Source organism: Myiozetetes cayanensis, unplaced genomic scaffold (genome assembly GCF_022539395.1).
Source record: "Myiozetetes cayanensis isolate MyiCay16 unplaced genomic scaffold, myiCay2020 scf66, whole genome shotgun sequence".
Taxonomy (NCBI): Eukaryota; Metazoa; Chordata; class Aves; order Passeriformes; family Tyrannidae; genus Myiozetetes; species Myiozetetes cayanensis.
This window is the reverse complement of record NW_026087920.1, coordinates 17,653-44,668: the sequence shown is the minus strand read 5'-3', so window position 1 is coordinate 44,668 and position 27,016 is coordinate 17,653. Positions and strand designations below refer to the sequence as shown.

The following is a 27,016-nucleotide window of genomic DNA, read 5'->3' as shown; positions in this document are numbered from 1 at the left end:
GCCAGGGCCAGCGCTCAGGCTCGTGGGGCTCCCAAGCCAGCTGGGACCCCCAAGCCCCCCCAAGCCCAGCTGCTGGGGTGATAGAGGGGTTTGTGCTGAGAAAAAAACCACCTAAAAATGTGCACTGGGGTGTCAAGGGCCACCCTCTGCCCCTGAGATGGGGCTGCCTGAGTCCTGCTGTCACAACCAGCACCCTCAGCCCTCCCCTGCACTCCCCAGCACCCCAAACCCCCCTGTGACACGGGGAGGGGGCAGCAGGGCCAGACACAGCCCTGCCAGGGAGAGAAACACTTCGGCAAAGGGATGTGCAAGAATTCCCAAAAAAAAGCAGGTCTTGGCTGGCGCCTGCGTGGCTGAGTCAGAGTCACAGGACCGGGGGAGCGATCCAAGCAGGGGCGGGTGGGGAGCGTCGGCGGGACAGAGCGGGGGCCCTCGCCCCCCACCCAGGGCTCTGGACCCCCGGATTCTCCTCCCAGAGGGGGTCCAGCCAGCGCCATCACCCCTTTCCTGTCACTCTCCTGCCTCACCAACCACATCCTGCCGAGCTGGAGCTGAGTCCAGCCCATCCAAAGGGGGCAGTTCACCAACCCTCAAAGAGGAATCTGGAGGGAAAATGGCCAAAACAAGCCACAGAATTCCAGCTCTGCACTCCCCTCACAGCCACCCTGCCACAGCTCCCCAGGGGATCAGAAGGGTCCTGGTCCCCCCGGGGGTCTCTGGCCTGGCCCCTGCTCTGAGCAGGACAGTGCTGGGCCGGGGGCTGGGGGTGATGCAAGCACTTGCTCCTCTCCAGGGCTGTATTTTTGCAGCTGGAAAGCATTACCCTCCTCAAAGGCTTTTGTTTTCCAGCTTTGCTCCTTCTCTCCCTGCTTGCCATCCTCCCCCCTCCTTCACAGGAATCACTTTTCATTATTATTATTTTTATTATTATTATTTTCAGCTCTTTCTTGTAGCCCCAGCTAAACCTGGATTTCCTCCTGAACTTTCGGTGGAAGCTAATTTAGCAAACGTCTATTTTTAACCCCCGGTGCTGGCCTGCAGAAACCTCCCCCCCCCCACCTCGGGAGAGGGGAGGAGTGGGGGGCACAGACCCTCCCCTGCTGTGTCCCCCAGGAGCAGAGTGGGTGCCCAGGGAAGGTGCCACGGCCGCCCGTGACCATCAGGACACGCCATGGGCCCAACTGAGGGGACCCGGCAGCGATGACCCTGTCCCTGGACATGGAGGGGTCCTGCCACGACTTCCATGGGAACAAGAACCTGGGGGCAGCGACCCCCCCACCTCCTCCCGCAGCCCCCGTGGCAGAGGGGGTGCCTCCTCCCCACCAGCTCCCACCCTGGAGTCAATCCCCCTCCTTGCTCAACGCCGGCGGGACGTTGCGGGCGATTGCGACATGCCGAACTCATTTCCCAAGATTTATTTATTTGAGAGTGTTTGGAAAGGAGCTGGTGGGGGCAGAGAGTGGGGAATGTCGGCTTTCCAAGGCTCTTCCCGGGAGAAGCAGCCAAACAAGCTGGCGGGGCCGGGGTCCACGCTGGCAGCCGCCCTCGGGGTGGGGGGGCCTTCCCACGGGGAGGGGGGATGGAGGGAGCACCGAGAAGTTCATCACGTTGCTCAACGCGGGGTGGGTTGGCAAATTTAGCAAAGCCCGAAACCCACCCGCACAGATGTTTCCTGGTTTCACACCCACCACGGGCCCGAGCCATCCTGACCGAGCTGGTGCTGCTACAAAACCCTCTGTGTCACACTGTGCTGGGATCTTCCCTTTTCACAGAATCCAGGGACGGTTTGGATTGAAAGGGATCTTGGAGATCACCCAGCACCACCCCCTGCCATGGGCAGGGACACCTTCCACTAGCCCAGATTGCTCCAAGCCCCATCCAACCTGGCCTGGGACACTCCCAGGGATGGGGCAACCACAGCTGCTCTGGGCACCCTGTGCCAGGGCCTCACCATCCTCACAGGGAGGAATTCCTTCCCAATATCCCATCTAACCCTGCCTTCTGGCAGTGGGAAACCATTCCTCCTCATCCTGGCACTCCAGGCCCTTGTCCAAAGTCCCTCTCCAGCTCTCCTGGAGCCCCTTTAGGCACTGGAAGGAGCAATAAGGTCTCCCCAGAGCCTTCTCTTCTCCAGCCTGTCTCCAGAGCAGAGGGGCTCCAGCCCTCAGAGCATCTCCGTGGCCTCCTCTGGCCACATCCTTCTTATGCCTGGGATCCCAGGGCTGGATGCAGAGCCCCAGGTGAGACATCCCACTCAAAGAACTCCTTGACACAAGTGGGTCATTGACCCCACGCTGCCCTCGGGAGCTGCAGCCAGAGGTTCTCCCTCCCAGAGCCCGATCCACAGAGCACCTGATTTACCCCACTTCCAGTCAAGCTCTGCAGAGCTGTGGTTTTTTTTTGGGGAAGGAGCTTTGCTGACCCAGCACATAACTTTGCTCTGCATGAATCAGTTGCTGTGCAGTCTGCAAACACATCAATTGTGGCCTGACAGGAGGAGGAAGGAAACGCGCAATCTTCCCTCAGATTAAACCAGGGATTTCGACACAGTCCCCAGACAGCTGCGAGGGGGACCAGGGGGACACAGCCACTCTGCAGCTCCCCAGGCTCCTGCTCAGCTGAGAGAGGAAGAAGAGAAACCCACTAAAGCTGTGGAGGTGCAAGGAGCTCAGGAATCAGCCCTTTCTGTGAAGAAATTCTTCCTGCAATGTGTGGATGTGGCACTTGGGGACACGGTTCAGGGGTGACCTCGCAGTGCTGGGTTAATGGTTGGACTCGATGGTCTTAGAGGGCTCTTCCAACCTTAATAATTCCATGATTCTAAGTCTGGGAGAAACTCCACTTCCCAGCTACCCCTCAAGGGAGCACTGCCAGGAGAGCAGGACAGGGACACTGGCCAGGAGAGGTCCTGGCCCTGCCTGAGGCAGCCGGAGACACCGTCGGGCACGGAGCTCCAGCACCAAATCCTCGTTCCTGTTCTGCTGAGGAGCATTTCCCCCTCGCCCCAGCACATGGGATGGAGAACAGAGCTGGGCTGAGCTCCGCTGCCAACACCTGTGTGTGGGTTTTAAATAGAGAATAATAAAGAAATAAAGAAAAAACGAAGGATATCTATGCCCAAGTGTATGTACAGGGACAGCCCAGTTCTTGCTCCAACCAGCCACGATGGATCAGCCCTGACACGAACCCCGGGTGCCTCAGGAGGCCGAGAGGGAGATCCCACCCGGAGAGCAATCCCCCGCTCCTGGCACAACCCACTCCCGGGCCAGGGGGGCCGTGGCCAACTCACCACCCAGCGAGTGCCCCCCGGCGCCCCGAGCCGCCGGCACGCGGCCCCGGCGGAAAAACAGCTTGGAAAAGTTGCCGAATGTTTCGGCTCAGAAACGCCGGCGGCCGAGGAACGGAGGCTCGTCAGGAATGCGGTCCCCAGGGCTGCTCAAATACATCGGTTTCCTACTTTCCTTTTTATAGGGAATGATCCGTTTGATACATTTACATAATACCATAATCTGGAGGAATTTCTGCCTCTTCCCTCCACAGACATCCTCTCCCCGGGAGAACAAGACCGTCTCTGTGACGGCACGGCGCTCCGTGGGTAAACACTGCTCCTGGGGACAATTTTCCTTAATTAGAAGTGTGTTAACAGGACGGGCACGAAGACAAACTCCCGCCCCGAAGGGCGCCGGGCGGCCGGACAGGCACCCAGTGCCCCCGAGGGTCCGGCACGGCCCCCCCTCTCCCAGGAACAGCCACCTCCTTGTGTCCAAGCTGGACGGCGGAGGGGACGGCCACCACCACACAGGGCCACCGCCGTCACGTCAGCCTCGTTCCCTCAGCAAACCAGGCTCAAAAATAAATAAATTCACCCCCCCCCTCCGCTGAGATGTTTCACTCCGAGGAGGAACCGCTGGGTGGAAGCCGGTGGCCCCCGTCCAGGGCGTCTGACTCGGCACTGGGACGGATCCCGGTGGCTCTGCGCACACTCACACCCGTCCTGCATAAACCAAACGTTCCCCTGGGGGTAACACCGGCCCCCCTGGGGCTGGGCAGCCCCCCCCAGAGGGATGTCCCATCTTGGGAACAGGCAGAGCACTGATGGAAGGTGCTGGGGCATCATCCCTCTCCAGGGAGCCCTGGGCTGTCTGACAATGCTCTCCGTGCCTCAGAGCCCCGGTACAGCACCACGGCTGCATCCAACGGGGATCTGTGCCCAAGAGGTCACCAGCACCTCTCCAGCCCCCCACCAACACCCCCCTCAGCTCCCCAGGGTGGGGACACCCCAAAGCTGCCCCCCTCCCCGCATCCTGGCTCAGCCCTGCAGCATCTCTGCAGAGGCACTGGAGGTGGGAAGAGCAGGAACAGGGATGGAACGAGCTCTGGGCTGCGTGGAGGGCAGCCAAGGGACTGCTAATTGCTCTGCCTTAATGAGCCCATTCCACGGGCACAAATATTCCGCAGAGGCCGAGGGAGGGACAGGGCACTTGGCTTCCTTCTGGGTGAGAGGAGAGAGACACAGGCTCGACAGGAACCCGAGCACCGTCACTGGGGTGATTCGGGGGCGGGAGGATGAGAAAGCAGAAATGGGGCCGGTGTGGGCAGAGAGGACCCCGCAGGGCTCGGGCGCGCGCGGTGAACCCGGCACGAGGCGGTGCGGGACGGACACACAGATGTGTGCAGGGACAGACACACTCCTGTCCATGTGAAATCAAACCCATCCCCGGGCACAGAAGGATCCTGATGACTCAGGACATTAATGTCACCCTTTTGTCTCCAGCAAAGTGGGAACACAGCTCGTGAGACACCTCAGGGATGGCCGGAGGGAGACAGAAGGGACGAGTGGGGGAACCAAGAGCACCCTTCCTCACCCTGCCACCACAGCCCAGGGGTCTCAGTCCCCTCGGGAGCTTTATTCCTGTCCCCTACAAGAGGAAACACCAGGTAGTGGAAGTCAGAGGTGCTAAGCAGAGCTGCAGTGAGGTCCAGAGTGTCTCAGTGGCAGATCTGCCTCCAGAACGAACAGGGACCAGCAGGCTCTTCATTAACAGACTGATTAAAATCATCATCATGGTGTCATCCCTCTGACACAACAAGCTGGTGTGAGGACCTGGACATGGATACAGCCCCCAACCCTTGCCCTCACTCAGTGCCTGCTCTCCTGTGTTGCTGCAACAAGAACAGCCATAAACAGTTAAAAAAAATCCAACGGAGAGGAACCAGGAGATGAAGTTACCAATCATCCTGCTCTCCTGCCAAGTGAGTTCACGTCGGAGCCTCTTTCTTGGCCAGGATGAGGCAGCAAGGAAGAAAAATAGCTTTCCATGCAAAGTGGGGGAAGAAATGTACTTGGATTCCTCTGCAGAGTAACATCGCCCTGAAATCAATCTGCCCCAGCGCCCACAGCTCCTCTGCCCGCTGGCAGCGGGACAGGCCATTCCGAGTGACAGGGCTGAAATGGAGTCAATGAAAACACCCTCCGAGACGAGCGTGTTTGGATTGATGCTGCCCAGGAAGGCATTTTAATAGTGGCCAGATTGCCAGCGTTTAGGGTTTATAATGCGCTCGGGATCAAATGTCCCGATATTTCAAACCCCTTCCCGGGGGCTTGTTTTAGAAAGGAAAACAACAAACCTTAAGCCGAGAAACAATAAATCACTGCACCTCTGCAGCCCTTTCCCAGCAGCCCCACACGCATCCTGAGCTGCAGAATTCCTGCCTGGGAGCCGCAATCCCCGTGGAGTTGTGGGGCCGGCACGGCCCCGGCACTGTGGGACATCAGGGGACCTGCTCCATGACGGAGAGAACTGGGGAAACGGAAGAAAACTGGAGCTCTGGGCACTTGGGCTCCTGGGGCAGGGATGGAGCAGTGCCAGGGTTGGGAAGGAGCAGTGCCAGCACCAGTGACCTGCCAGCACAATAAATGCATTCCCTGGCATCACTGAGCTCCTGGTTCTGGCCGTGCAAAAAGCCACGGGAAAGGGGAAGAAGAAAAGGAAAGAGCAGGAGAAGGTGAAGAGAAGGGGAAGGGGAAGAGGAGCTGCCCCGAGAGCCACAGAGAAGTCCAGGGCTCTGGCTCCTGACACGTGTTCTCTAGTATTTTTCCACAGTCCAAGCAAAGGACTCCTGCCTTTCCCTGAAAGCCGAGTGTCACCCGATCACACCGCGCCGGAGATGGGGATTTAACGCCACTGCCGAGGCCAAGAGGTGACCGGCACAGGGTTGGGCTACTGCCAGCTGACAGTGGCCTCCTAAGGAGGGTCCTGGCCTCCATGCACGCTCCAGGCAGGTGTTCCCCCACCTCCTGGTGTCACCTGTGGGGAACAGGCACGTGAATCCAGTGGAAGGGGGCACAAATCCCACCACAGACCAGAACGCTGCTCCCCTCGCTGTCCCAGCCTCGGGCTCCACAGCTGAGCTCAGGGTTCCCCAGGGATGTGATCCCTGACAGAGGGCCCCAGGATGAGGGGACAGGAGCAGCAGGATAAGCTGGGCAGCTGGGAGAGCTGGGGGAGCAGAGAGCTCCAGCCGGGACATGGGATGCAGCAGCACAAGGGCCCGGAAGCAGATTTTAATTATTATTTTTTAGTGCGCTGTTTGGCTTTGAAATTCCTTGGAAGCCCAACTCCAAACAAACAAGGACATTGTCTGGGGAAACACGTGGAGGCTGGAATCTGGTTGAGAAAAGCCACGGGATCACAAAGTCCCTGGAGTTCAAGGATCAGCCACCGAGCACGGAGGGTCCACAGGGACCAGAAGCAACCCCTGGCCCGGGTTGTTGCTTCAGAGCACATCCTGCCCCTGCCCCACACCAGAGGGGCTCAGGGCTAAGGGGGGGTCCATGGCAAACGCCCCTGTCCCTGTCCTGATGCTCCAAGTGGTCGGAGCAGGATGCAGCCTCAGCACAGGCACGTGCCTCCGTCCTTGAGCGCCAGTAATGCCTGCCAGGATCCTCCCAGACAGGAACAGTACTGGATTGTCACACAGGGAGGAGGAGAGGGAGATTGGGATGGGAGGAAGGATGAGACAAGTTCCCCTTGTTACAATTCAGCGCTGGCAGGAAGGACAAGCCATCCCCGTGCCATCGCTCGTGCCTGATCTTCCTCACAGGGCCGAGCATGGAGGGACATCGGGCTCCCCAGGCTGGCAGGAAGGTGCCACTTCCAAGGTCCCTGCAGGGATGGGAACAGCTTGGACCCCTGTCCCACGAGGGACTGTGTTACCCCACCTGCTCTGGCCACTGGCACTGAGCCCCACATATCCCCTGGAGGTGTCCAGAGTCCCCCCAGCCACCACAGCCCGCTCCTACTGGTGAGAGAACTAATCCAACTCCAACGTGAAGTGGGGTTTTTTTGTAAGAGAAATGGATGGAAGGCTTTGCCAGCCTCTTGATTTTTAGTGTGGCCCTGGAAAAAGCCCTGGGGGTAGGGAACCAGCCAGCTCAGATCAACTGAGAAAATCAGTGCCTGTGACAAATGTCCACAGGCAGCGACGCGGGCACTGAGGGAGCGGCAGAAGTGCCGGAGCTCTGGAGCCTGCGGAGAGCAAAAGGGTTTGGGAGTGTAAGGACCAGGGGAATAGCAAAGCTCCGGGCACAGCAGGTCGTGCCAAGGCCTGTTAACAGCCTCCATTTAACACATCTCCCGCAGCACAAGCGGCACTAATCTCTGCAGGAAGGGAGCGGGACAGGGAGGCAGGGAAGCGATCGGAGCCGGGCTGTGCCACCATGCATCCCAAACCTCCCCTGGCAGCTGGAGCTGCTGGTTTCCAGCCCCTCAGCATCAATCTCCCCCCATCAGATGCCAGCTCAAGTCCCATTAGCAGCAGGCACCCGGGAGGCCCCATTCCTGCTGGGAGCAGATAATGCCATAAAGAAGCAAATAAAGAGGGAAACCACTAATTGGATTCACGGGTCTCTCCAGTGTCCTGCCTGAGAGTGACATTATCTCCTCATCCCAATGCCCAGTGCCGGACTCAGACACTGGGGGAATTCATTTCTCCACCTCCTTTGTGCTGAGCAACCAGTCTCACCCCGAGGGAGTCTTCAGAGAGGAGCTGGAGGGGCACCAAAAGCAGAGACCTCCCCAAATCCCGGGAGGGGAGCGGGGAGCTCAGCCCCGGCCTGCCCGATTCCACGCTATCGCCTCCGAGAGCAAAGGGTGAGGCCTCTCCCTAAAAATACACACAGCCCTAAAAATACACAGGGCGAGCTTAAATTAACCGTGCACACACACCCCGGGCGGCCACAGCCGGCTCAGCCCAGCCACACGCAGCCCCCGGGACCCCCAGGACCCCCGGGATCCCGGCTCGTGCCCCCCTGCCCGTGGCAGAGGAACGCCCTCGGCTGGGGGATCCACCCGGGACCTTCCCTCGCTCGCAGAGATCGGTTCATCCACGTCCCCACCAGTCCCACTGCTCCGCACTGGCGAGGGAGGTGCTGGAAGCCTGCAGAGATCCCTCACGGGGCAGAGGTTCTCATGGGCCTGACCTGGAGAGCACCAAAATCCCAGTCAGTGACTCTCCTTCCCATTCTGAGTGCGGAACTGGGACCAGCGAGCCCCAACAGGAGACGGAGCTGTAACCACACTCGTTCCGGCCACGGAGCCGCGAGAGGAAGGGAAGTGCCACCGGCCACTCGGTGACTCACACGGTGCCCACTGAGGCACCTCTGGGTTGGGAGTTTGTTCTCAGTCACTTTTTGGGGTGGAACTCGGTCACTTTTTGGGGTGGGACCAAACGACAAAGCAAAAACCGCCATCCCCAAACCTGCTGCACAGGTACCGGCTCTGCTCCTCCCCGCATCCCTTGTCCTCACACCCTCCCCCAGAGAAACCACAAAACTTGCTAGAAATAATAAAAGGGAAGGAAAAGGGAAGGCCAGTGCCTGACTCTGTGGGAAGCTGCCTCCTTCCCACTTTCACCCACTGCATTCTGGGGACACTCAGGCATCACAAGGAGATGGGGGTCAGGGGAGCAGGGTCAGGGTCCCCAGGGGGGCGGGCACTCACGGTGCAGACTCAGGGAGATGTTGATGGAGCGTTCCTCCACAAACCCCTTCAGGTTGGGGATCTTGGCACATTTGAGGATGGTCTGGGAGGCACTGTCACCCACGTGGACCCAGCACACCGTGTCCTCCACGTAGTTGAAGTCCATGGCCGTGGTCTGCTTGGCACTGGTGGGGGTGATGTTGGGCACGGGGGCTCCGCTCAGGTACGTGGCCAGGATGTTCTGGGAGTTGGCGATGAGCAGCACAGGAGGGCGATCCACGGGCTCTGGGGGAAGGAGGGGAGAAGGGGGGTCATGGCAGAGCACCTGAACCCCATATCAGCCTGCAGCCCAACCCTTCTGATCCAGCTGAAGCACCACCATGACACAGGTGAGGAGGTGCCAGTGCAGGACATTCCTCAGGCAAGAGCCTGACATGGAGAGCCCAGAGCAGGGCCACGGTCTGCAGAGCTGCCCCGAAGCTCTGCTCATCCTGCCAAGGATCTCACCATTCTTGGCTTTGCAGGATCTGTTGTCTGGCTGCAGGAGATATCCCTCGACACAGCTGCAGGTGTAGGAGCCCTCCGTGTTGGTGCATGTCTGGCTGCAGGTCCCGTACACAGTGCACTCATCAAAGTCTGGAAAGGACAGGAAAAACCCCGAGGTTTGGACCAGCAAACACCCTCCTTGGCTGCCTGAAGAGACCCTCAAACTGGCCTCCTGAGAAACTGAAGGGACCCTCACACCCAAGGCCACCCCATGACAGGACAGGCAGCCCCCAGCTCTCTGCTCCAGTAGGACAAGCCCTGCCTGGTCACTGAGCCTCCTCATGGCCTCGTTATCCACTGCCTCCCCCAGCTCTGCACCTCCATTCCCACTCCAAATCCCTCTAATCTGCAGCTCCCAAACCCCCAGCTCAGCTGCTCTTTTTTCTGGCAGATAAAAGTGATGTATCTCCCGGAGCTCCTGCCCCAGAGCTCTGTGACAGAGCCAGGAATGGCCCCTTCCACCTCTGCACAGATACATGAAAGGGATGGAGACACCACAATCTCTCACTTCCAGACTCATTTCTGGCATTACATGGATCCCATCATTCCTTGCTGACCCTCCCCTATTTTTTTCCCCCATCCTCTCTGAGGTAGAGCCACGGGGAGCACACACCAGCCCTGACTGCACACAAAGGCCTTTTCCCTTGTCCCTCCCAATATTCCTGACTTAGGCTTTCGGGAGCCACATCCACAGGGGATGGGGTCTCATCCCACCCCATCTGCCCCATGTTCCCCCCTGAAAGGCAAGGTCTGCCAAGCCCCTTTTGCTGTACGGCCAAGCCACGGTGCTGCTCCCAAGATGGTGACACTGGAACATCCCAGAGGACCCAAAGTCACCAGGAACGGGGTGAGGGTTCTGCCCGGCCCAGACCCACCTCTGCAGCTCCTCCTGTCCTCGGCCAGCTGGAAGGAGTGGTTGCAGTAGCAGATGGGGCCAGCCAGCGTTGGAGCACAGTGGTGCTGGCAGCCCAGCGCCGAGCAGTTGGCCAGTTGTTCTGCAGACACAGGGGAGATGCAGGAGGGAGGATGTCACCAGGGCAGGGAACAGGAGATACAGGAGAGCCTGGAGCCCCCCTCCCCTCCTCGCCCTGCCTGACCCCAGTCACCTGAGGGCTCAGAGTGGGTGATGGGGGGGTTCAGCACAGGGGCTCTGCTGGCACTGCCATCCCTGGGATATCTGCAAGGGCAGCAGAGGGGTCCCAACTCCCTGAGGGGAGCGGGACGGGGCGGCACGAGGCTCCAGCTGCTGGAGCATGAACAGGGGTGTCAGCTCAGGGTGACAGTTTGGGATGATGCCTTTGGGTGACAGCTCTGTGTGATGGCTTCAGGTGACAGCTCAGGGGGACAGTTTGAGGTGGCAATTGGGGGTGACAGCTCGGGTGACAGTTCAGGTGACAGCTCCCTGCCCAAGCCTGGGGCGAAGGCAGGCCGGGGCCCGCAAGCAGCTGCGAGGAAATGCCTCCCTGGGGCGGCACCGGCCACGGGCAGGGGGGACTCGGCATCCGGCTCAGGCAGCACCGGGGGCTGACGGCCCCAGCGTGCCCAAACCTGTGAGCTCCAGGTGCCCAAAGCCGTGAGCACCAGTGAGCTCCAGGTGCCCAAAGCCGTGAGCACCAGTGAGCACCAGCTGCCCGGGGCCGGCCCTCGCCGCGTGCGCGCGGCTCACGTGCTGCCCGCCCGTGGAAAATCAGATCCCACTTAAGCAACGAGAGCTATTACTGAGATATTAATTGTCGGCTCGGGCACAGCTGCAGGAGCTGCCCCAGGCTCTCCAGTGGGAGTGGAGAAGTGGAAAGGAGCTGAGTCTCAGGAGGAAGCCCCTCGGGGTAGGGGTCCCAGTGGAGTGGGGTAGGAGCCCCCCTGCCCGAGGCAGGGAAGGGCTGGGGAGCAAAGAGGCTTCAGAGCTCAGGGTCAGCCCAGGACACACATTTCTGAGCGACTAATCTGCGCAGCAGCACGCTGGTTTAGGGAGTTTTCCAGCAGGATTAGCCACGGGGACAGGCCAGGAGGGGGAACAAAGCTCCTGGAAATTAGGAAAAAAACACAGTGGTATCTCTTATCTGGACCAGAACCCCAGGCCTGGAGCTTTTAAACCCAGGAGACAATGCAGCTATTTCATGGCTTCGGGCTCAGGAATGATGGGCATTTCACTTCCAAGCGGCTCTGGATAATCTCTGGATCCCAGAGCGGCCAGCGCTGAGCTGAGCGTGGAGGGGCTCACACCCAACCACAGAAACCAGGGACAGGCACTCCTACCCCAGTGGGGGAGCATCCCGTGGGGCAGCCCCCCCTTCCCGCAGCCCCCCTTGGAGCACCGTGCCCCCAGACCTACCCCGACAGTGCGGCCCCTCGTCGGAGCCGTCGAAGCAGTCGTGGAGCCCATTGCAGAGTTTGCTCATGTGGATGCAGAGCTCGGTGCCCAGGCAGTTGTGCTCGTTGGGTTGGCAGCGGGACACTTTGCTCTGGGGACCTGTGGGACACCAAAGGGCACGAGGGTCAGCGCAGGGACCACGAAGGCCCCGCAGCCCCCGGACCCTCCTCGAGTGCCAACGCGCTCCTTGTCCCGAGGCTGCGGCACAGGCAGGCTACAAACCCAGCACAAGGAGACTTAATCTCCATTATTAACTGGAAAAATTACAAAGGAAGCCAGGCTTTATTTTTAAGCTCCTCTGAAAAGAAGCAAAGCGTGGAGACAAACAACAAACACACCATAAATCGATTAACGGCCTGAAACCCCAGGAAAAGCTCCTGCAGCGTCCAGCACGGCTTCACACCGGGCTGGAGGTGGCTGCAGGGGGTGACACACAAACAGCGAGCCGTGGCACAGCCCCTGTGAATCCCAACCCCCTCCACAGGGTCTCCTCCCCTCCCTGTCCCAAACCCATGTTCTGTGTCAGGGCTGGACACGCAGCATTTCACCAGAGCCACCAACACGCCTCTGCCCAGCCAAAACACTAAAATCCCATTTTCTGGGGAGCCAGGGGCTGTCTGTGCCTCACCCTCCTGTCAGCAGGGCTGGCAGTGGGGACAGTGGCAGAAATAGCTCCCCGGATCCCCGCGGGCCCCCCGTCCTTCGCGCCCGTGAGCGCCGGGAAGGGCACAGCACGCGCCGGGCGCCGTGTCCAGGCACGGTCCCGTTTTAGCCCAGTCACCTTCACTCTGACAGCGGGGTTTGTCCTAAATAAGCTCAAACTCTCCTTGGAGAGGAGCGTTACATCACACACAGGGCTCTGTGTGCCGGTGCAGCCTCGCACTGCACGGCTCCGGCCAGCGCGGGCTCAGCATCCCCACTGAGTGACACAGGGCGTGATCCCCACCCTGACCCCCACCCTGACCCCCACCCTGATCCTTGGGCTCCCAGCAGCTGCGGCTCCAGCAGGACCTCAAGGCCCCCAGCAGCAGATGGAGCGGTGGAAAGGGCACCACAAACCCCGGGGTTTGTGAACCCCCCGAACCCATCCCAAAACTGGCACTGGGACCACGGACTCCTCCAGGATGCCAGAGCTCAGGACACCCAGGCTCTGTCACACCCACTGAGGATGGGGGCTTCCCTGCTTTCCATGCCCCAAGGCAGCCAGCAGATGACTCCCAGGAGAATTTCCTACTGGGTGCCACTGCCCAGATTTGCTTTTCACAGAGGGTGGGCCCCCGGTAATTGCAAATTACAGGATAATTAAGTAATATCAGTATATGGACCAAAAGAATGAAGGGGCTGAAATGAAGCGCCCAGTTCATCAGTCAGAACTGCTCTGCTGTGTCCATTATTCCCTGCAAAGAGCCCGGATCAAACCACTTATCCCAAACAGGGCAGGATTAATCCACAAGCCACTTTGTTTGCTTTTGACTGTGTTGGCGCTAATAAATGAGCCAATTTATTACATGTGACAAGCTTGTGGTACACCCCAAGGAGCCGAATTAGGCAGGAATGTTTAACCTCGAAAAACCACTCGGAAAAAAAAGGAGGAAAGAAGAAAGGCAACTCTTCCTCCTGCAGTTGATTTGGCAACAGCCCAGGGAGACGCAGACGTGGGGGAACGCAGTGAGGGAAGAGGCTGGAGGAGCAGGAGCTGGAAGGCCCTGTTTGTCCCACCAGGATGGACACGGATGGCAGCAGTGAGGGTCCTGCTGCTGCCCACACGGTCACATCCAGACTCACACAGGACCACGCCAAGGGCAGATCCAGCACAGCAAGATGAGGGACCCGAGGTCTCCTGAACCCTCAGGTCGATGGATGGACCAACCAGGTGCCAGGCACAGCTCAGCCACAGCAAATTCCTTCCTCGGAGCCCCTCATCTCCTTTGATTTCCAACGGGATGGAGGTTCTTGTCCAAGTGTTTTCCGTGGAGCAAAAAACTGACCAGCTGGGCAAGAACTACCGGCACGAGCGCAGCACCCGGCTCAGGAACGGACAGGGAACACGTGAGCAAAGCCAGGGAATACTTCAAAGGATTCCCCAGGGGGCAAACCCCGGCATGCACCTGAGGGCGTTTCAGGAGCACGTCGGTGCCACACAAATATCCCGGCACCAGAGCACACGCGGCACAGCCGCGGGAACCGCGCTCGCAGCCCCGGCTCAAACACGGATTAAACGGGAGCAATAAAAGTCATTCTCTCCCTGCCAAAGAGATAAGGGGGATGAGAGGCTGCTGGAAGCCCCGGTGCAGGAGTGGCGTGAGAAAAGCCGGCCTGGCAGATACCGGGTGCACGTGCTGACAGGTCGGGCCCCGCGGGAACGAGCCCGGGCAGGAGCAGGCAGGAGACTCCCCCATCCCCCTGCCCACGGGGACGGCCCAGACGAGCACTGGCAGCGTGGGGTGACCCCGATCTGCACGTCCTGGGGGGCACAGCCTCCCCCTGGCTCCCTTCTGCCATCCTGGGAAAAGTGAGCAGAGTCCCTCAGGGAGGCCAAACCCTCTCCAGGTCCCCAGGGCTGGGCTGGGGAGGGAACAGCTTCCCAAGGACTGAGCGAGTCGGAAGTTTGGGGTCTGGGATGGTGATGGAAACACATGGATTCGGTCCCACAGGTGGGCTCAGTCCACACAGTGAGGAGAGAGGAGGTGCCAGGCTTTGGTCTGAACCTCGCAGAGGCTCCCACTTCCCTGTCCTGAAGTGTCAAGCACATTCCAAGGGGCTCAGGGTCAGCAGGTCGTTCTGTGTCCCCAAGGAATGAACCCTCAGGGGAGCTCGGACCAAATCCAAGAGTCTTCCGACATCCACGACCTCTGCACAGATGGACACGAGGTGCATCCACAGCACCGGACACTGCCCCCAGCACCGGGGCCCCCCCAGGCACAGGGAAGAGAAAGGAGGAAGGGGAAGAGGGAAGAGCATCCAAGGGGTCAGTTCTCCCATCACCTGTCCATATGGATCGAGCACAGACATGCGCAGCAAGTGGAACACGTCAATCAGGACAGATTTCTTCCAGCCTCTGAGTCCTCCCGCTGTAATTTTCCAGGGCTGCTGATTGACTGGAGCCAGCCAGCCCATCCCAGCCCCCCATCCCTCCCACAGAGGGGCCGGTTGCATCATTTTGCCTCAAGGAATAAATAAACCCGGAGCCGAACCAGAAACCGCTCTGGAGGAGACGGTTCTGCCAAGCACGGTGGGAAGGGGGAATCCAGGAGGCATCAGTGGGACAGGGGACCAGGGGATTCTGCTGGTCCACAGCTGCCCTGTGACCCGGAATCAGGCAGAGGGAGACAGTGGGACACAGGGACAGGTGGTTCCTCCTCCAGCCCAGCCAGAGCAGAGCCCCAGGTGTCACTACAGCTCTAACTCGCTCCCCTGTGCAGACACAGCCTCTCCATTCCCATCTAATCCATCCCAGCTCCCTGTCTGCTTCTGGAGAGACACCACTGCCCCAGCTGAGGCAGGAGCACCCCTAGTGCCAGGACCCCCCGGTGTCCAAGGGGCTCCAACAGCTCAGCCCAGCAAACCCAATCCAGCATCCTAATCCCAAAACGACAACTGGGAGAGCGGCATCACTTTCCCAGTTGCTCCCCAGGACTCCCAGGGATCTCCTGCTCTGGTTCCCAGCGCCCTGGAATGCCGGGTGCTGAGGCACCGAGGACAGGGGTGCCACTGCCCGGCTCTCGACTCCTTCTTCCTCAGGGACATCCATTTTGATGGGGACAGAGACAAATGAGACACTCCCCGTTCCCAGGAGGCCGGATCGTTCCAGTGGATCCCAGCCCTGGAACAGCGGACAGATGGACGGACGGATGGACGGAATGGACACCCCCCCACCCCGGGGGGGCCGAGGTAGAACGTCGTGCAGTGGCTTCTCGGGGCCCTGGAACGCCCGTGGAGCGGATGGAGCAAACCCAAAGGAGGAGGATTAGGAAGGAAAGGCATACATACATATCTCGGGAGATTCATCCGAGCCATCCGGACAATCCTTCTCCCCGTCACAGCGCCAGCCCTTAGATATGCACGTAATCTGATCTTTGCATGCAAACTGTTTGGGGCTACAAGTCTTCGGTGCTGGATGGGAAAAGAAATAACGATAAAATAAACAACATCAGTTTCTCCCCAAAGACAAGGTTGTTTCAAAAGAGAAAAAAAAAAAAAAATCAAATTTCGATTAAAGGTCGAGATTGGGTTTTATGGGGGGGGGGGATGATTTCTTTCGGCGAAAGTTTGAGCCCGGCATCGGATCCATCAAACCTGCCCCTAAGGAAAGGAGGAAATTTAAGCTGGAGCATTAATTACACCGGGAGAAAACAGGAGCTGAGTGCTGTGATGCACTCGCAGATTTTAAAGATCATTTAACTTGGATGAATTAGCTCCTGGGAGCCAGAGGCGCTTTGCTTTCCGTGCTAGGCAAGGGAAAAACAGGGCAAAACAAGCAAACCCAAATGAGAACAAATTAAAAAGTAATGTTTCTTTAAATCATGAGGACAACAGTGGGATGGCACCGCATCCATCCTGTGCCCAGGACCCCAGGGCAGCCCGGGGAGGGAGCAACTCCATCACACCCCCCCCCAACACACAGGGATGGAACGTGGACGGAACAAAAACCAGCAAGAAAAGCCAAAATCCAGAGGCTGGGAAGGGAGACAGGTTGGGAAGAGCCTCCTGACTGTGCCCTGAGGGTGTCACTGCAATGAGGGGGGGGGGGTGTCACTGCATCCCCCAAGCCCCAAAAGCAGAGGCTGCAATGAGGGGTCACTGCACTGGGGTGTCACTGCCATGGGGGGGTCACTGCCCAGCCCAGGGGGTGGGGGGTGTCTGACATCCTGCAAGCCCAGTGCAACTGTGAACGTTTGTTCAAGCAAGGGCAGTCATACGCAATTCCCAAAACATTCATCTCGTGGCATCCCGGCTCTCCTGCCAAATTCCCTGCTCCAAGGATCCACTTCCTGCTCAGCCTGCGGAAGAGGGGTCTCTGTGTCTGCCTCTTCCTCCCCGGCTCCTGCCACGGTGCCGCTCCACAGCGGGGATGGTCCAGTCCCCAGTCCCCATCCCGGTCCCTAAAGGGCAGGAGGAAACCCTTCCTACCCTGTCCCAACACTAATCATTCCTCAGACCTGCACAGGGCTTCGCCTGAGCCGTTTGCTCTGACTGAAGTGCAGCTCCTCCTGCAAACCTGCTTCCCTCCTTCCTTCCCTTCCCTTCCCTGCACGGCATCCGCCCTGGTGGCGTGGGAGCTGCTGCTCAGCACCACGACGGGAGCTCGGCACAGCCAAGATGGAGCCTGGGCGGATCAAAATGGATGGAACATCCCCAGGGACGAGCAGATCCTTCCCCACCACCTTCCCTAGGCTGGAGGTGACCTCCAGACCAAGCCTGTCCCCTTCCTCCCACCAGGCTCAGGCACGGTCACCTCCTGCTCCACCCCTCTCCCAATCCAGCCCTGCCGCCCCCTCTTCCCAGAGCTCATCTGCCGCCTCCATCTCCCAGCCACAAGCGCAACCCAACGCAGGATTCATTAAGAAAACCACAGCAAAGAACCGACACTCCCTTGGATTTCCTGCTCTTCCTCATCTTCCCAGGTCTCCGGCAGCCACAACGTGACCCACGGCTGCCGCAGCCGCCGGCACCCGGAACCCACGGCCCGGCACCTGCCCCGGCCAAGCTCAGCTTCCCAGGGGAGCAGGCAGGGCTGCAGGAGGGCAAATCCCTGGGAAGCCATTCCCAACTGACTGCCCATCCCAGCTGCTCACAGGAGGGGAAAGCAGAGCCAGCACACGAGGTTGTTTTGCACTGGGAATACCAATCCTGCGGCGGGGACACTCAGGGATGCTCCGAGGGGTCATCCCCCAGCACTGGCGTGGCCGTGCCGAGCAGCCCCGGTGCCAGAGCAGGACACGTGGGATTTCTCCCAAGCACTGACACATCGTGCTGTGCCAGGCTGCACGTGCATCACGGACCACACACACCTCGGGGCACCCGCCCTTCCCCAGGGGGTGATGCTCCAGGCAGGATGACCCTGGGGAGCCGCCCCATTACCCCTCACTGCCACGGGGCACCCAAACCGAGCCCAAACCGCCCCCTCCGCCATCCCCAACCACGACGCCGCCTTCGGCTGCGCATCTTCCAGGGCAGCTCTGGCACTGCTGCCACAGCTTGGAGCAGGGGGAGGAGGGAAGGAGATCACTTCCCACTCGGCAGCCGGCTCTCCGGGCTCCTCGGCAACCCCACGCGTTCCCTGTCCCCGCACAGCGTGTTCCCAGCGAGCTCAATGCCCCGCTGCCGGCGCGGTGCCTCGGTGCCAGGTGGACAATTAGAGAAGGTGTCTGTTCATGCCTCCTTCACACGGAGCCAAATCCCCTTCCCGAGCCGGGCGCCCGCCCCAGGAGCAGCGATGGCAGCAGCGAGCGGAGCTCCAGCCCCGGGATCGGGAATAAAGGCGCCTTCATCGGCGCACAATGGGCGGCTCAGAGCGGGGCCGGGGCAGCTGCGGGGACACATCCAGCCTTGGCAGCCGGGGGACAGACCCCGGCTCAAAAGGGACTCAAAGGGGGGAGAAACTGGGCTAAAAAAAACAGAAAAAAATTGTCAAAATAGCAAAAAAAAAAATTGGGGGGAAATGGTAAAAAAAAAACAAACAACAGAGAAAGGTCAACAAAACAAAACAAAACAAAACAAAACACCCGAGGCAAGAAATGGCAAAGAAAAAGAGCCTGAGAAATGGCTACCCAACCCAAAAAAAGGTCCAAAAAAAGAGGGCCACGAGAAAAAGGGCCTCCAAAAAAAGGGCCAAAAAAAAGGTTCCCACCAAAAAGGCCTCCCCCAAAAAAGCCATTTGGGTGCAAGAAAGGAAATTGCTCTTTCGCAGGACAGGGTGGCACCCATGGGGTCTTCCAGGACCAAGAGCCTGGCAGAGCACCCCATGGACACCCAGAGGCCTCATGCTGGAGCAGGATGGGTTGGGGAAAGGGCTGGCAAAGAAAAACACCAAAAAACATTTGGGTTTTGCCTAAAATGAGCAGAGGACACCGAAACAGGCTGGGGAAGAGCTCGGGGAGCAGAGCCTGGAGCAGAGGCCAAGTGACCTCCAGCACACGGATGAGCACAGCACAAAAACCTGCACAGACTGGAAGCAGGGCACAAAAGCACGAAGGAGCTCCTTCCCAGAGCAATCCCTGCTTCCTCCTCGGCCCAGCTCCTCCTCCTCTCCTCGGGAGGAGGTGTCCCGGCCGCTGCTCCGCAGAGGAAACAGCCCTGGCCATAAATACGGCTCGGAACGAGCACGATTCCCAAACCAGATGTTCTAGGGGGAGAAGAGAGCACGGAGGGAGGGAATAAACCCACTCTGGAGGCAAATAATCCCACTCCAGTCACTCAAAGGTCTCCATCCCCACCTTGTGTGGTCACAGCACCTCAAAATGGGGAAGGTTGTTGTGTTTTGGCCAATTTTGGCCTTTCTTTGGTAGAGCCTGTTCCATCAGCCAGATAACACCACATCTTCATCCCCACGTCCCTCCTCCGTCCCTCCCTGTGGATCAAGGCTAGAGCACAAGGCCATGGCCACTCTTCCCAGTTCCCCCTTGGGACCCCCCATGCCAGCTGGGAACCCCGTGGCACCGTGCTGCCAGATCCTCCAAATCACCCAACACGCAAATTCAACCACATTCAACACACACAGTCAACCAAAAGCACATCAGAGTCACCTTCTCCCCTACATCATCCCTCCTTTGTTCCTGAACTACAGAAAAAACAGGACCTGGGAAGGTCAAAGCCTGGAGCCCCCCAGCTCCATCCCACTCCCTCATCCTGGGGCCCGGGCCCAGGCTGATCCTAAAGCCCCAAATCATGCAAATTTTCCAGGTCCTTTGGCTCCCAAAAGCTGACCCGGGTAACAGAGGCACTGAAAACACCAAACCCTCAGGTCTGAGGCGCATTTTTCCAGGGGGAAAGGGAAAGGAAGGCCCAGCTGTTTGTGTTGCGTTTAAATACGCGATCCCAAAACAGTTCAAATGCATTTTTGCAATTCTTCCATCCGGCCCCCTCCGAAGGGGAAGATTCAAACCAGATCCCTGCTCCAGCCCTTCCAGGACCGACGCGGCTCCCGGCCATTCCCGCCGGAGAAGCCGCAGGTATGTGGCCAGGCTGGGGGAGGGGGGTGGCCAAATGCTAAGTAAATATTGACTTTAAAATGCATTTATTTATCACCCCCCCCTTTCCTTTCGAGTCAGCCCATGGCATCGGAATCAGGAGGCATTCGCCTTCCTTAAAAGAAAATAAAGACAATTTGGAGAAGCCGAGCCTGGCCCTGCTCTGCTAGAGGTGTTGGAATGGCACGGTCAGGGCTGGGACCCCCCACATCCCAGAGCCCGGAGGGACAGGCAGGACAGGTTCCATCTGCTGCCCCACCCCGGGCATGGGGACACCCAGTGAGGATCCCAGCACCCTCAGCTCATCCATCCCGAGGCCACCAGCACATCCCCGGACCCTTCCCACGCTCCCACCACCCACCCAGACACTCCCCATGGCAAGGGACACCCATCCCTGCCCACGGGGCACAGACTGGGAACAACTGGGTCCCTGCTCTGGGTACCCCGCAGTGCTCCAGGGATTGGGACACGGCGTCCCAGTGTCCCACTCCGCTCCAGGGACAAGCCCAACTCCCGGCTTGCCCCGGGCAGTGGAGCCCCAGGGCCAGGGCAGGGAGAGGTGACACAACCCAAAGGCACAGGGGGTCCCCAGCAGCCCCCCAACAGCCCCAGCATGTGCACTGGGGAGGGGTTCCCAGCAGCCAAGACCTGCCTCCCAATCCAAGACAAAGGAGCAGAGCGAGGATGGGGGGAAGGAGAGGAGGAGGATGGAGGGGCAGAGCGCATCCCAAGGGAGGTGGGAGGTGGAGGCGGGAGACGGAGGCAGGAGATGGAGGCTGTGCCCACCAGCATCCATCCCCAGGGGGCGGGGAGTGGGGGGGAAGGGGAATAAAATCCCCCAGGCTGCGTCCATCCCGCAGCTCCCATCACCTGACTTCAAACGCATCCGGGGGGAGCCGATTTCCATGCGAACACGCATCAGGAAATCTGGGAGGAATGCGCTCCCCCCCCTGCCCAGCCCCTTCCCCTCCCTCTCCCCAGGCTCTGGCAGCTCCGCCGCCTTCAGATGAAATCCATTAAAATAAAAAAAAAAAATAAAAAAAGAAAAAGGCGGGGGGGGAAAGGAAAGATTTGCATTTTAAACCAAATTCAGGAGCCGGGAGCTCCGTGCCCGAGCGATCCCCCTGCGTCCCCTCCCGCCTCAGCCCCACCGAGAGTCCGCAGCACAACGAGCTGAAAAATGGCAGGAGATGGAACCAGATGAAACGAAGCCCTGGCATTGCCAGAACTGGGGATAATAATAATAAAAAAGGAGCTGGATCATCCAGACCGTGGTGGGGAGGGGCAGGAGGGGCAGCTCCAACCCCGCAGCCGAGGGCGATTCGAGGGAGAATCCTGCTTTTTTTTTGATTTCTTTCTCTTTTTGCAGCTTATCTGCAATTTAAATGAAAAAAAGAGGGGGGGGAGGAGGAAAAAGGGGAAAGAAAAAAGCATTTTCAGCCAGGAGAAAGGGGCTTAAGTCCTCTGGGTGCAGTTGGATGGGCTGCAGCCGGCCCTGGCCCATGGCCATCCCTGCTGTGTTCCCCTTTTCCTGCCCCAGAGGAGGGATGGGGAGGGGGCAGTGGGACTAAGGAGCCCCCCCCCCCCCACCTCCCCTACCTGCTCAGGCTTTATTCCCTGTATTTATCCCAGCAATAGGAGTGGGATGTTTATACCCTGGGCAGTTGGGAACCCAAACAGGATCCAGTGTTCTGCAGCGTGGTGGTTATTTATGGCCTGTGGCTGGAGCTGATAAGGCTCCCTCCAGAGCCCTGCCTGCACTGGGAATAAAGCAATTCCACAGGATAGATTAATAGGCATTTCATCCCAGCAGCTGGGAGGGAGGGAGGGAGGGGAGGCTGCTGGGAGCTCAGAGGGGCAGGAGGGTCTGTGCTTCCTCCCGCCGGGCCGGGCATCAGCTCGCCAAGGCTTTCAAAGGGCTGGAGCCCGGCCAGAACCATTGGCCTTAATTCATTAGTCAACTCAATTTCGCTGCCTCCGCAAATAAGGACTTTGTCTGGGATGGGGAAACGGAGCAGAGCAGCTATTGTGCCCCAGGAGCGGGCAGAAAGGGCCCTTTGAGAGGACACTCTGCCGGAATAAAAGTCACTTTTATCCCAGAATAATTAGCATGCTCTGAGTACACTAATTATTCCGGCATAAAGGGACTTTTATTCCCGAGCAGCGCGGCCGCGCGGGGAGTTGCTCTGGATTCGGCTCCACCTGCCCGTGTGAACACGGCCAGGGATGATCCAGCTGGGATTTGTGGGTCCTTGGAGTGGCCACTCCTGCCAGGTCCCCTCCAGGGCACACAGGAGGGTCCCACCCCAGCATGGGCAGGGAGCAGTCACCCCCAGGAGATGACAGAGGCTCGAGAAGGATGGAGAGCAGCAAGAGGGGAATGAGCACATGGAGACCCAGCCCCGTCCCCCACCATCAGGTCCCCTCCTGAGGTCCCCTGGGGACCTGGGTGTCCTCCTGGGTCCTGTGGGGGACCTCAGAGCATCTTCTGGCTCTGGGGAGCACAAGATCACGGACCCATAGTTGCACGGCGCGATCTCCTGCTATTTCAAGGTCTCCCAAGGAACAACCCCCTGCCACAGCTCTTGGTCGTCACCAATTCCCATCCTGGTCCCCAAAACCTCACACAATCAGTCCACAGGGACACAGGCCCAGCCACCCACGTGCTGCCGGCGAGGTGGCGGTGCGGGACGGGCAAAGGTCTGGGGATTCCTCGACAGCACATCCCGGGAAGGCAGGGCCTGCGCAGCTTCCAGGTGGCAGCTGCTCCACTGGAAAAACATCCCTGGCACACTGAAATGTCCCATCTGTCTATAACTGGTACAAATGGTGAAAGAGGAACCGAAAGACCAATCTCAGGTTATCCCTGAGCTGATGCTGAATCCCAGGCGCTGCCTGACCCCTTGGCATCTCCATCAGATGCTCCCAGACAGTTCCTGCGGGTCAGGGAATCCTGGTTTCCCCGCTTTTAACTTCTGTAAGTTGCAGAAAAAGAAAATTTATGATTTTATGCAGCTGAAAGGGCGCGGGGCTGGGCTGGGCGGGTGATGGGGGGGACGATGGCATCAGAGCTGCAGAGGAGGAGGAGGAGGAGAGCACTGCGCCGGTGAGTAATAGCAGTGCTGGGCTCCAAATCCGCTCTTCCCCAGGGAAAGCACTCCAGGCTGGGAGGGGAGGCACTGAGTGAACCCATCTGGAAGGGCCGGGGGCCGGCGCAGGAAGCGGGGTCGCAGTGTGGGCACCGACCCAGACCCGCCGAGCTGGAGGCACAGCCGGGCCCGCACGGCGCTGGCCCCGGTGCCCCGCGGCATCCGCCCCGCGCTGGGAAGGCGGCCGGAGCGGGAAGTATTAAACCCAAGTGCTTCCTTTTCCAAACAATAAAAAGGCACCACGACACCCGCGGCGCCGCGCCGGGAGGAAACCCTTCAGAGCCGCCCCCCGCTCCCTGCGCCGGCGCCCGCGGGGACGGGGTCCGGCACCCGGCGAGGACGGGACCACCACAGTGGTGCACCAGCGGTTTGGGGTGCCCCTGCCCCTGGCTCAGAGCCCCCAGGTATCAGAAATCACCTGGAGCAGCTCTCTCAGCAAGAGCTGTCCCAACGGGACTGCTCCGAGCAGCCGTGGGTGGGCACGTGGAGGGGGGTGGGCACACGCTGGCAGCCCACCATCAACACGCTGGGCCGGTGCCTGCAGAGGGGCAGGGTGGGCAGGGGAGCGTCCTGCTGCTCCCCAGAGTCAAGGCTTTGTGTCCTCTTGCCATCCTTCAAGCCACGATACTCCAGTTCTGAGCGGGGAATGAACAGAAAATCACCAGGAGCCAGCGCTGAGGGACTCTGCCCCCCGGGGCGCAGGGAAGGAGAGGGAGGGGACAGTGGGAGGGACTCAGCCCCAAGATCCTGATGCAGGGATGCAGGGTGTGGCCACCCCAGCATGAGCAGTGGCCACGCTGTGGCTACAGGGAGCCCACTGTGTGATCCAGGGCCACGAGCGCTCGGTCCCCTCACCCACAAACAAAGAGCTGGAGGTAGATGGGTGAGACTGAAGCGATTCAAAGCTCTCATCTGATTTAAATATTTATGCCATTTGCCTGACAGCCCCCAGCAAACAAACCCAGCCGCCCTCAGCGAGGCTGGGGCAGGTGGGCAGCAGTGGGATGGCTCCAGAACCTTCCTCCCCCCAGCTGAAATCCTCCTCCTCAGCTCATTCAGCCAGGGATGGGTGGCAGAGCTCCAAGTCCAAGGGCAGCAATGACTCCCTTGCCCCCCACACCCTTTAATTCACCAAGCAAGCCCCATGCTCGCCCCCAGCACATGCAGGATGTGACCCCCAAAACCTGCCCATCCTCGGGACGTGACCCCCAACACCTGCCCATCCTCACCGCAGCCTCATTTGGAGAAACAGCATCTGGCAAGAGGCTAATTAGTCCACTCAATTAAAGATGCAACTTCCAACTCAATTAGACTCCCTCCCAGACATCCGCAATTCCCACTGATACCCCGGTCCGTGTGTTTTGGACATCACAGACCCGCTCTCACCTTCCTGACACTCCCCGGAGCCTGGGATGTTCCTCCCGTCCCTCCCCTCGGTGCCACCACGAGCACGGTCCCACCGGAGCTGCCAGCGAGGTCATTACCCAGCGTTTCTGCTGCCAACCCCACGAGCGGTGCTGGGACTGTCTGTGATCCTGCAAAGCATCTGCATGACTGCAGCTCCGGTCTGCTCCGCTCCCTGGCTCGGGAAGGACACTGGAGTCTATATTTAGCACTGGAAACGGCCAGACCGCGGTGGGGAACGCAACCTCTCGCGGTGGAACAACGGCCAGAACAGCCCTCCCTGCCCACCCCGTGCTTTTCCTTCCCAAACAAGAGGCACGGAGCAAAGAAAACAACGAGTTCGAGCCGAATTGGAAAACGTTGAAAATATTCAGCATCGTCGCAGCCGGCGGGTCGGGCTGCCTTGGAACAGTGCGTGGAAGGGACTGGAAACTTAAGTCAACAGCAAAACCTGGGCTGTAAATAGCTCGAGTAGGCCTTGGATTGCAAAATCCCAAGGAGAGGGAAAAGCATCCCCTGGAAAGCAGGTTGCAGCAGGGACGGAGGCAGCGCTCCGTTTGGGAGAGCCCGAGGGGGACAGCGCTGGACGCAGGACGTCCCCAGGCACTCAGCGAGGCCTTGGCACCACTGGCCACCAGCTGTCCCACACGAGAGGGATGTCACAGCCAGAGGTGATGCAGATATTCATCCCAAGCGCAAGGAGGGTCCTGTCTGCCTGGCAAAGCCGGGACCGCGGGAAGGAAGCCGGTGGATGCATCCATCGCTCACCAGCCAACCAGCCACAGTGGCCAGGGGTCAGCACCAACTCCAAGGAGCCCATTCCCAACTCTGGGACCGCCAGATTCATTCCAGGCACTCCAGCTGAGCCCTGTGGTTTGCTGGGATGAGCTGGGAGCAGGAGACCCTGAGCTCAGCAGGCGCCTCTCAGAGGGATGCACTCCCCCAGCAGGGCTGGGGGCCGGACAGGGAGTCTGGGGGGCACAGGGCAAGGATTTATCCACAAGGTTGGCATGAGAAAAGTGCTTGGAGTGGATCTGGGAACCGAAATCGCCTCCACGCCTGGAAGAGGAACCTCCTGCCCCGTGACAAAGCCGCGGGCTCACCCGCTGGTTACCATGGTGCTGACTCAGCAGGATGCAGCACACCCCGTGTGACCCCCCCTCCCCAGGCATGCAGTGACTCCAGAGGGCCCAGCCCTGGCTGCGGTTTGGAGAAGCACCCCCTGTGCACCCAGTGCACAGGCAAAGGGCACCTGAGAAGAGGCACGTGCTCCCTGTGTTTTGGAGAGGCTCCTGGGGGCCCATGACCCTCCAAAGGGCTCTTTATGGGGTGCAGGGGCCTGGGAAGGCTTCCCAAAGGCACAGCCAAACCCCTGGAGCACTATGGGGGTCACAGACACGGGTTCAGCTCCTCCTGCCTCCCGGGACAGCCAAACCCTCCCTTGTGGGCACCATCCCCAGGGTGTTCTCTATTCCTGGCCAAAGGGCTCCTGGTTCTCACCCTGCCCATCTTCCATCCCCTTCCCCGAGTGCCAGGAGGTGACCCAGATGCTGCCACAGCTCAGGGGGCAGCTGGGTCCCCTCACACCCTCCCAGAGGGGGCAGGAGCAGGGCTGAGCTCAGCCTGTCCACTGTTCCTTCCCTGAACACCCTCATGCCAGACAGCAGGAGGACAGATTTGGGAGACAACACTCCTGCCTCCAAGCTGCTCATGCCACCACCCCCTCCCCTTGGCGGACTCCGGGGCTGTGTTTTGGGGACCCCACCCAGCAGCTGCTTTACGCAGCTTTTCCCTTAATTTGTCTCCAAATTTCCGCTCCAATCCCGTCGTTCCTGCAAGAAGAGGGGAACGCCCGTGCAGCAGAGGAGAGCCCAGACCAGCCCCACCAGGTAGCCACAGGTCAGGCACGGGCTGGGGACAAAGAGGAACCAAGGAACGCCAAAGCACAGCCAGCTCCTCCAAAGGGTGCTCCAGGAACCAGGCCCTCGGAGGCACAGGGCGGACTGGGAGCAGCTTTGCTCCCCGTCATCCCAACTGGTGCTTGACACAGGAGGAAAAGCATCACCAGCTGGAGCAGCCCCCGCTCCTTCCCGGTTCGCAGGCTCCCCCGGAGCACATGGAACCGGCACGGAGGGAACACGAGGAGCGAGTGGTGGGGCTGAGGCACCGAAGGCGAGGGGGCTGCCACAGCTGTTCCCACCTCCACGCCGCCCACCGCGCCTCGGGGAGCTCTGGGAGCAGCGAGGAGGCAGCGCCTCGGCTTCACCCCAAACCGGGCAGCGCTGCCAGGGATGCTCCAGCGCTGCCCCATCCTCTCAGCATCACTGCATCTCACGGACAGGGAGCACGTGGGGTGGGAGCACGCTGGCACCCCGT

General features: G+C 59.7%; 1 protein-coding gene across 1 annotated transcript in view; it reads right to left on the bottom strand.

Annotated features, from left to right (window-relative positions):
- The window catches only part of LRP1 (LDL receptor related protein 1), a 69,986-nt gene that overhangs the window by 40,045 nt on the left and 2,925 nt on the right, over positions 1-27,016 (bottom strand). The window contains 5 exon segments of the mRNA XM_050337450.1: positions 9,003-9,266; positions 9,489-9,617; positions 10,403-10,522; positions 11,860-11,997; positions 15,889-16,011. Of these exon segments, the coding sequence (XP_050193407.1) occupies positions 9,003-9,266; positions 9,489-9,617; positions 10,403-10,522; positions 11,860-11,997; positions 15,889-16,011 (774 nt within the window).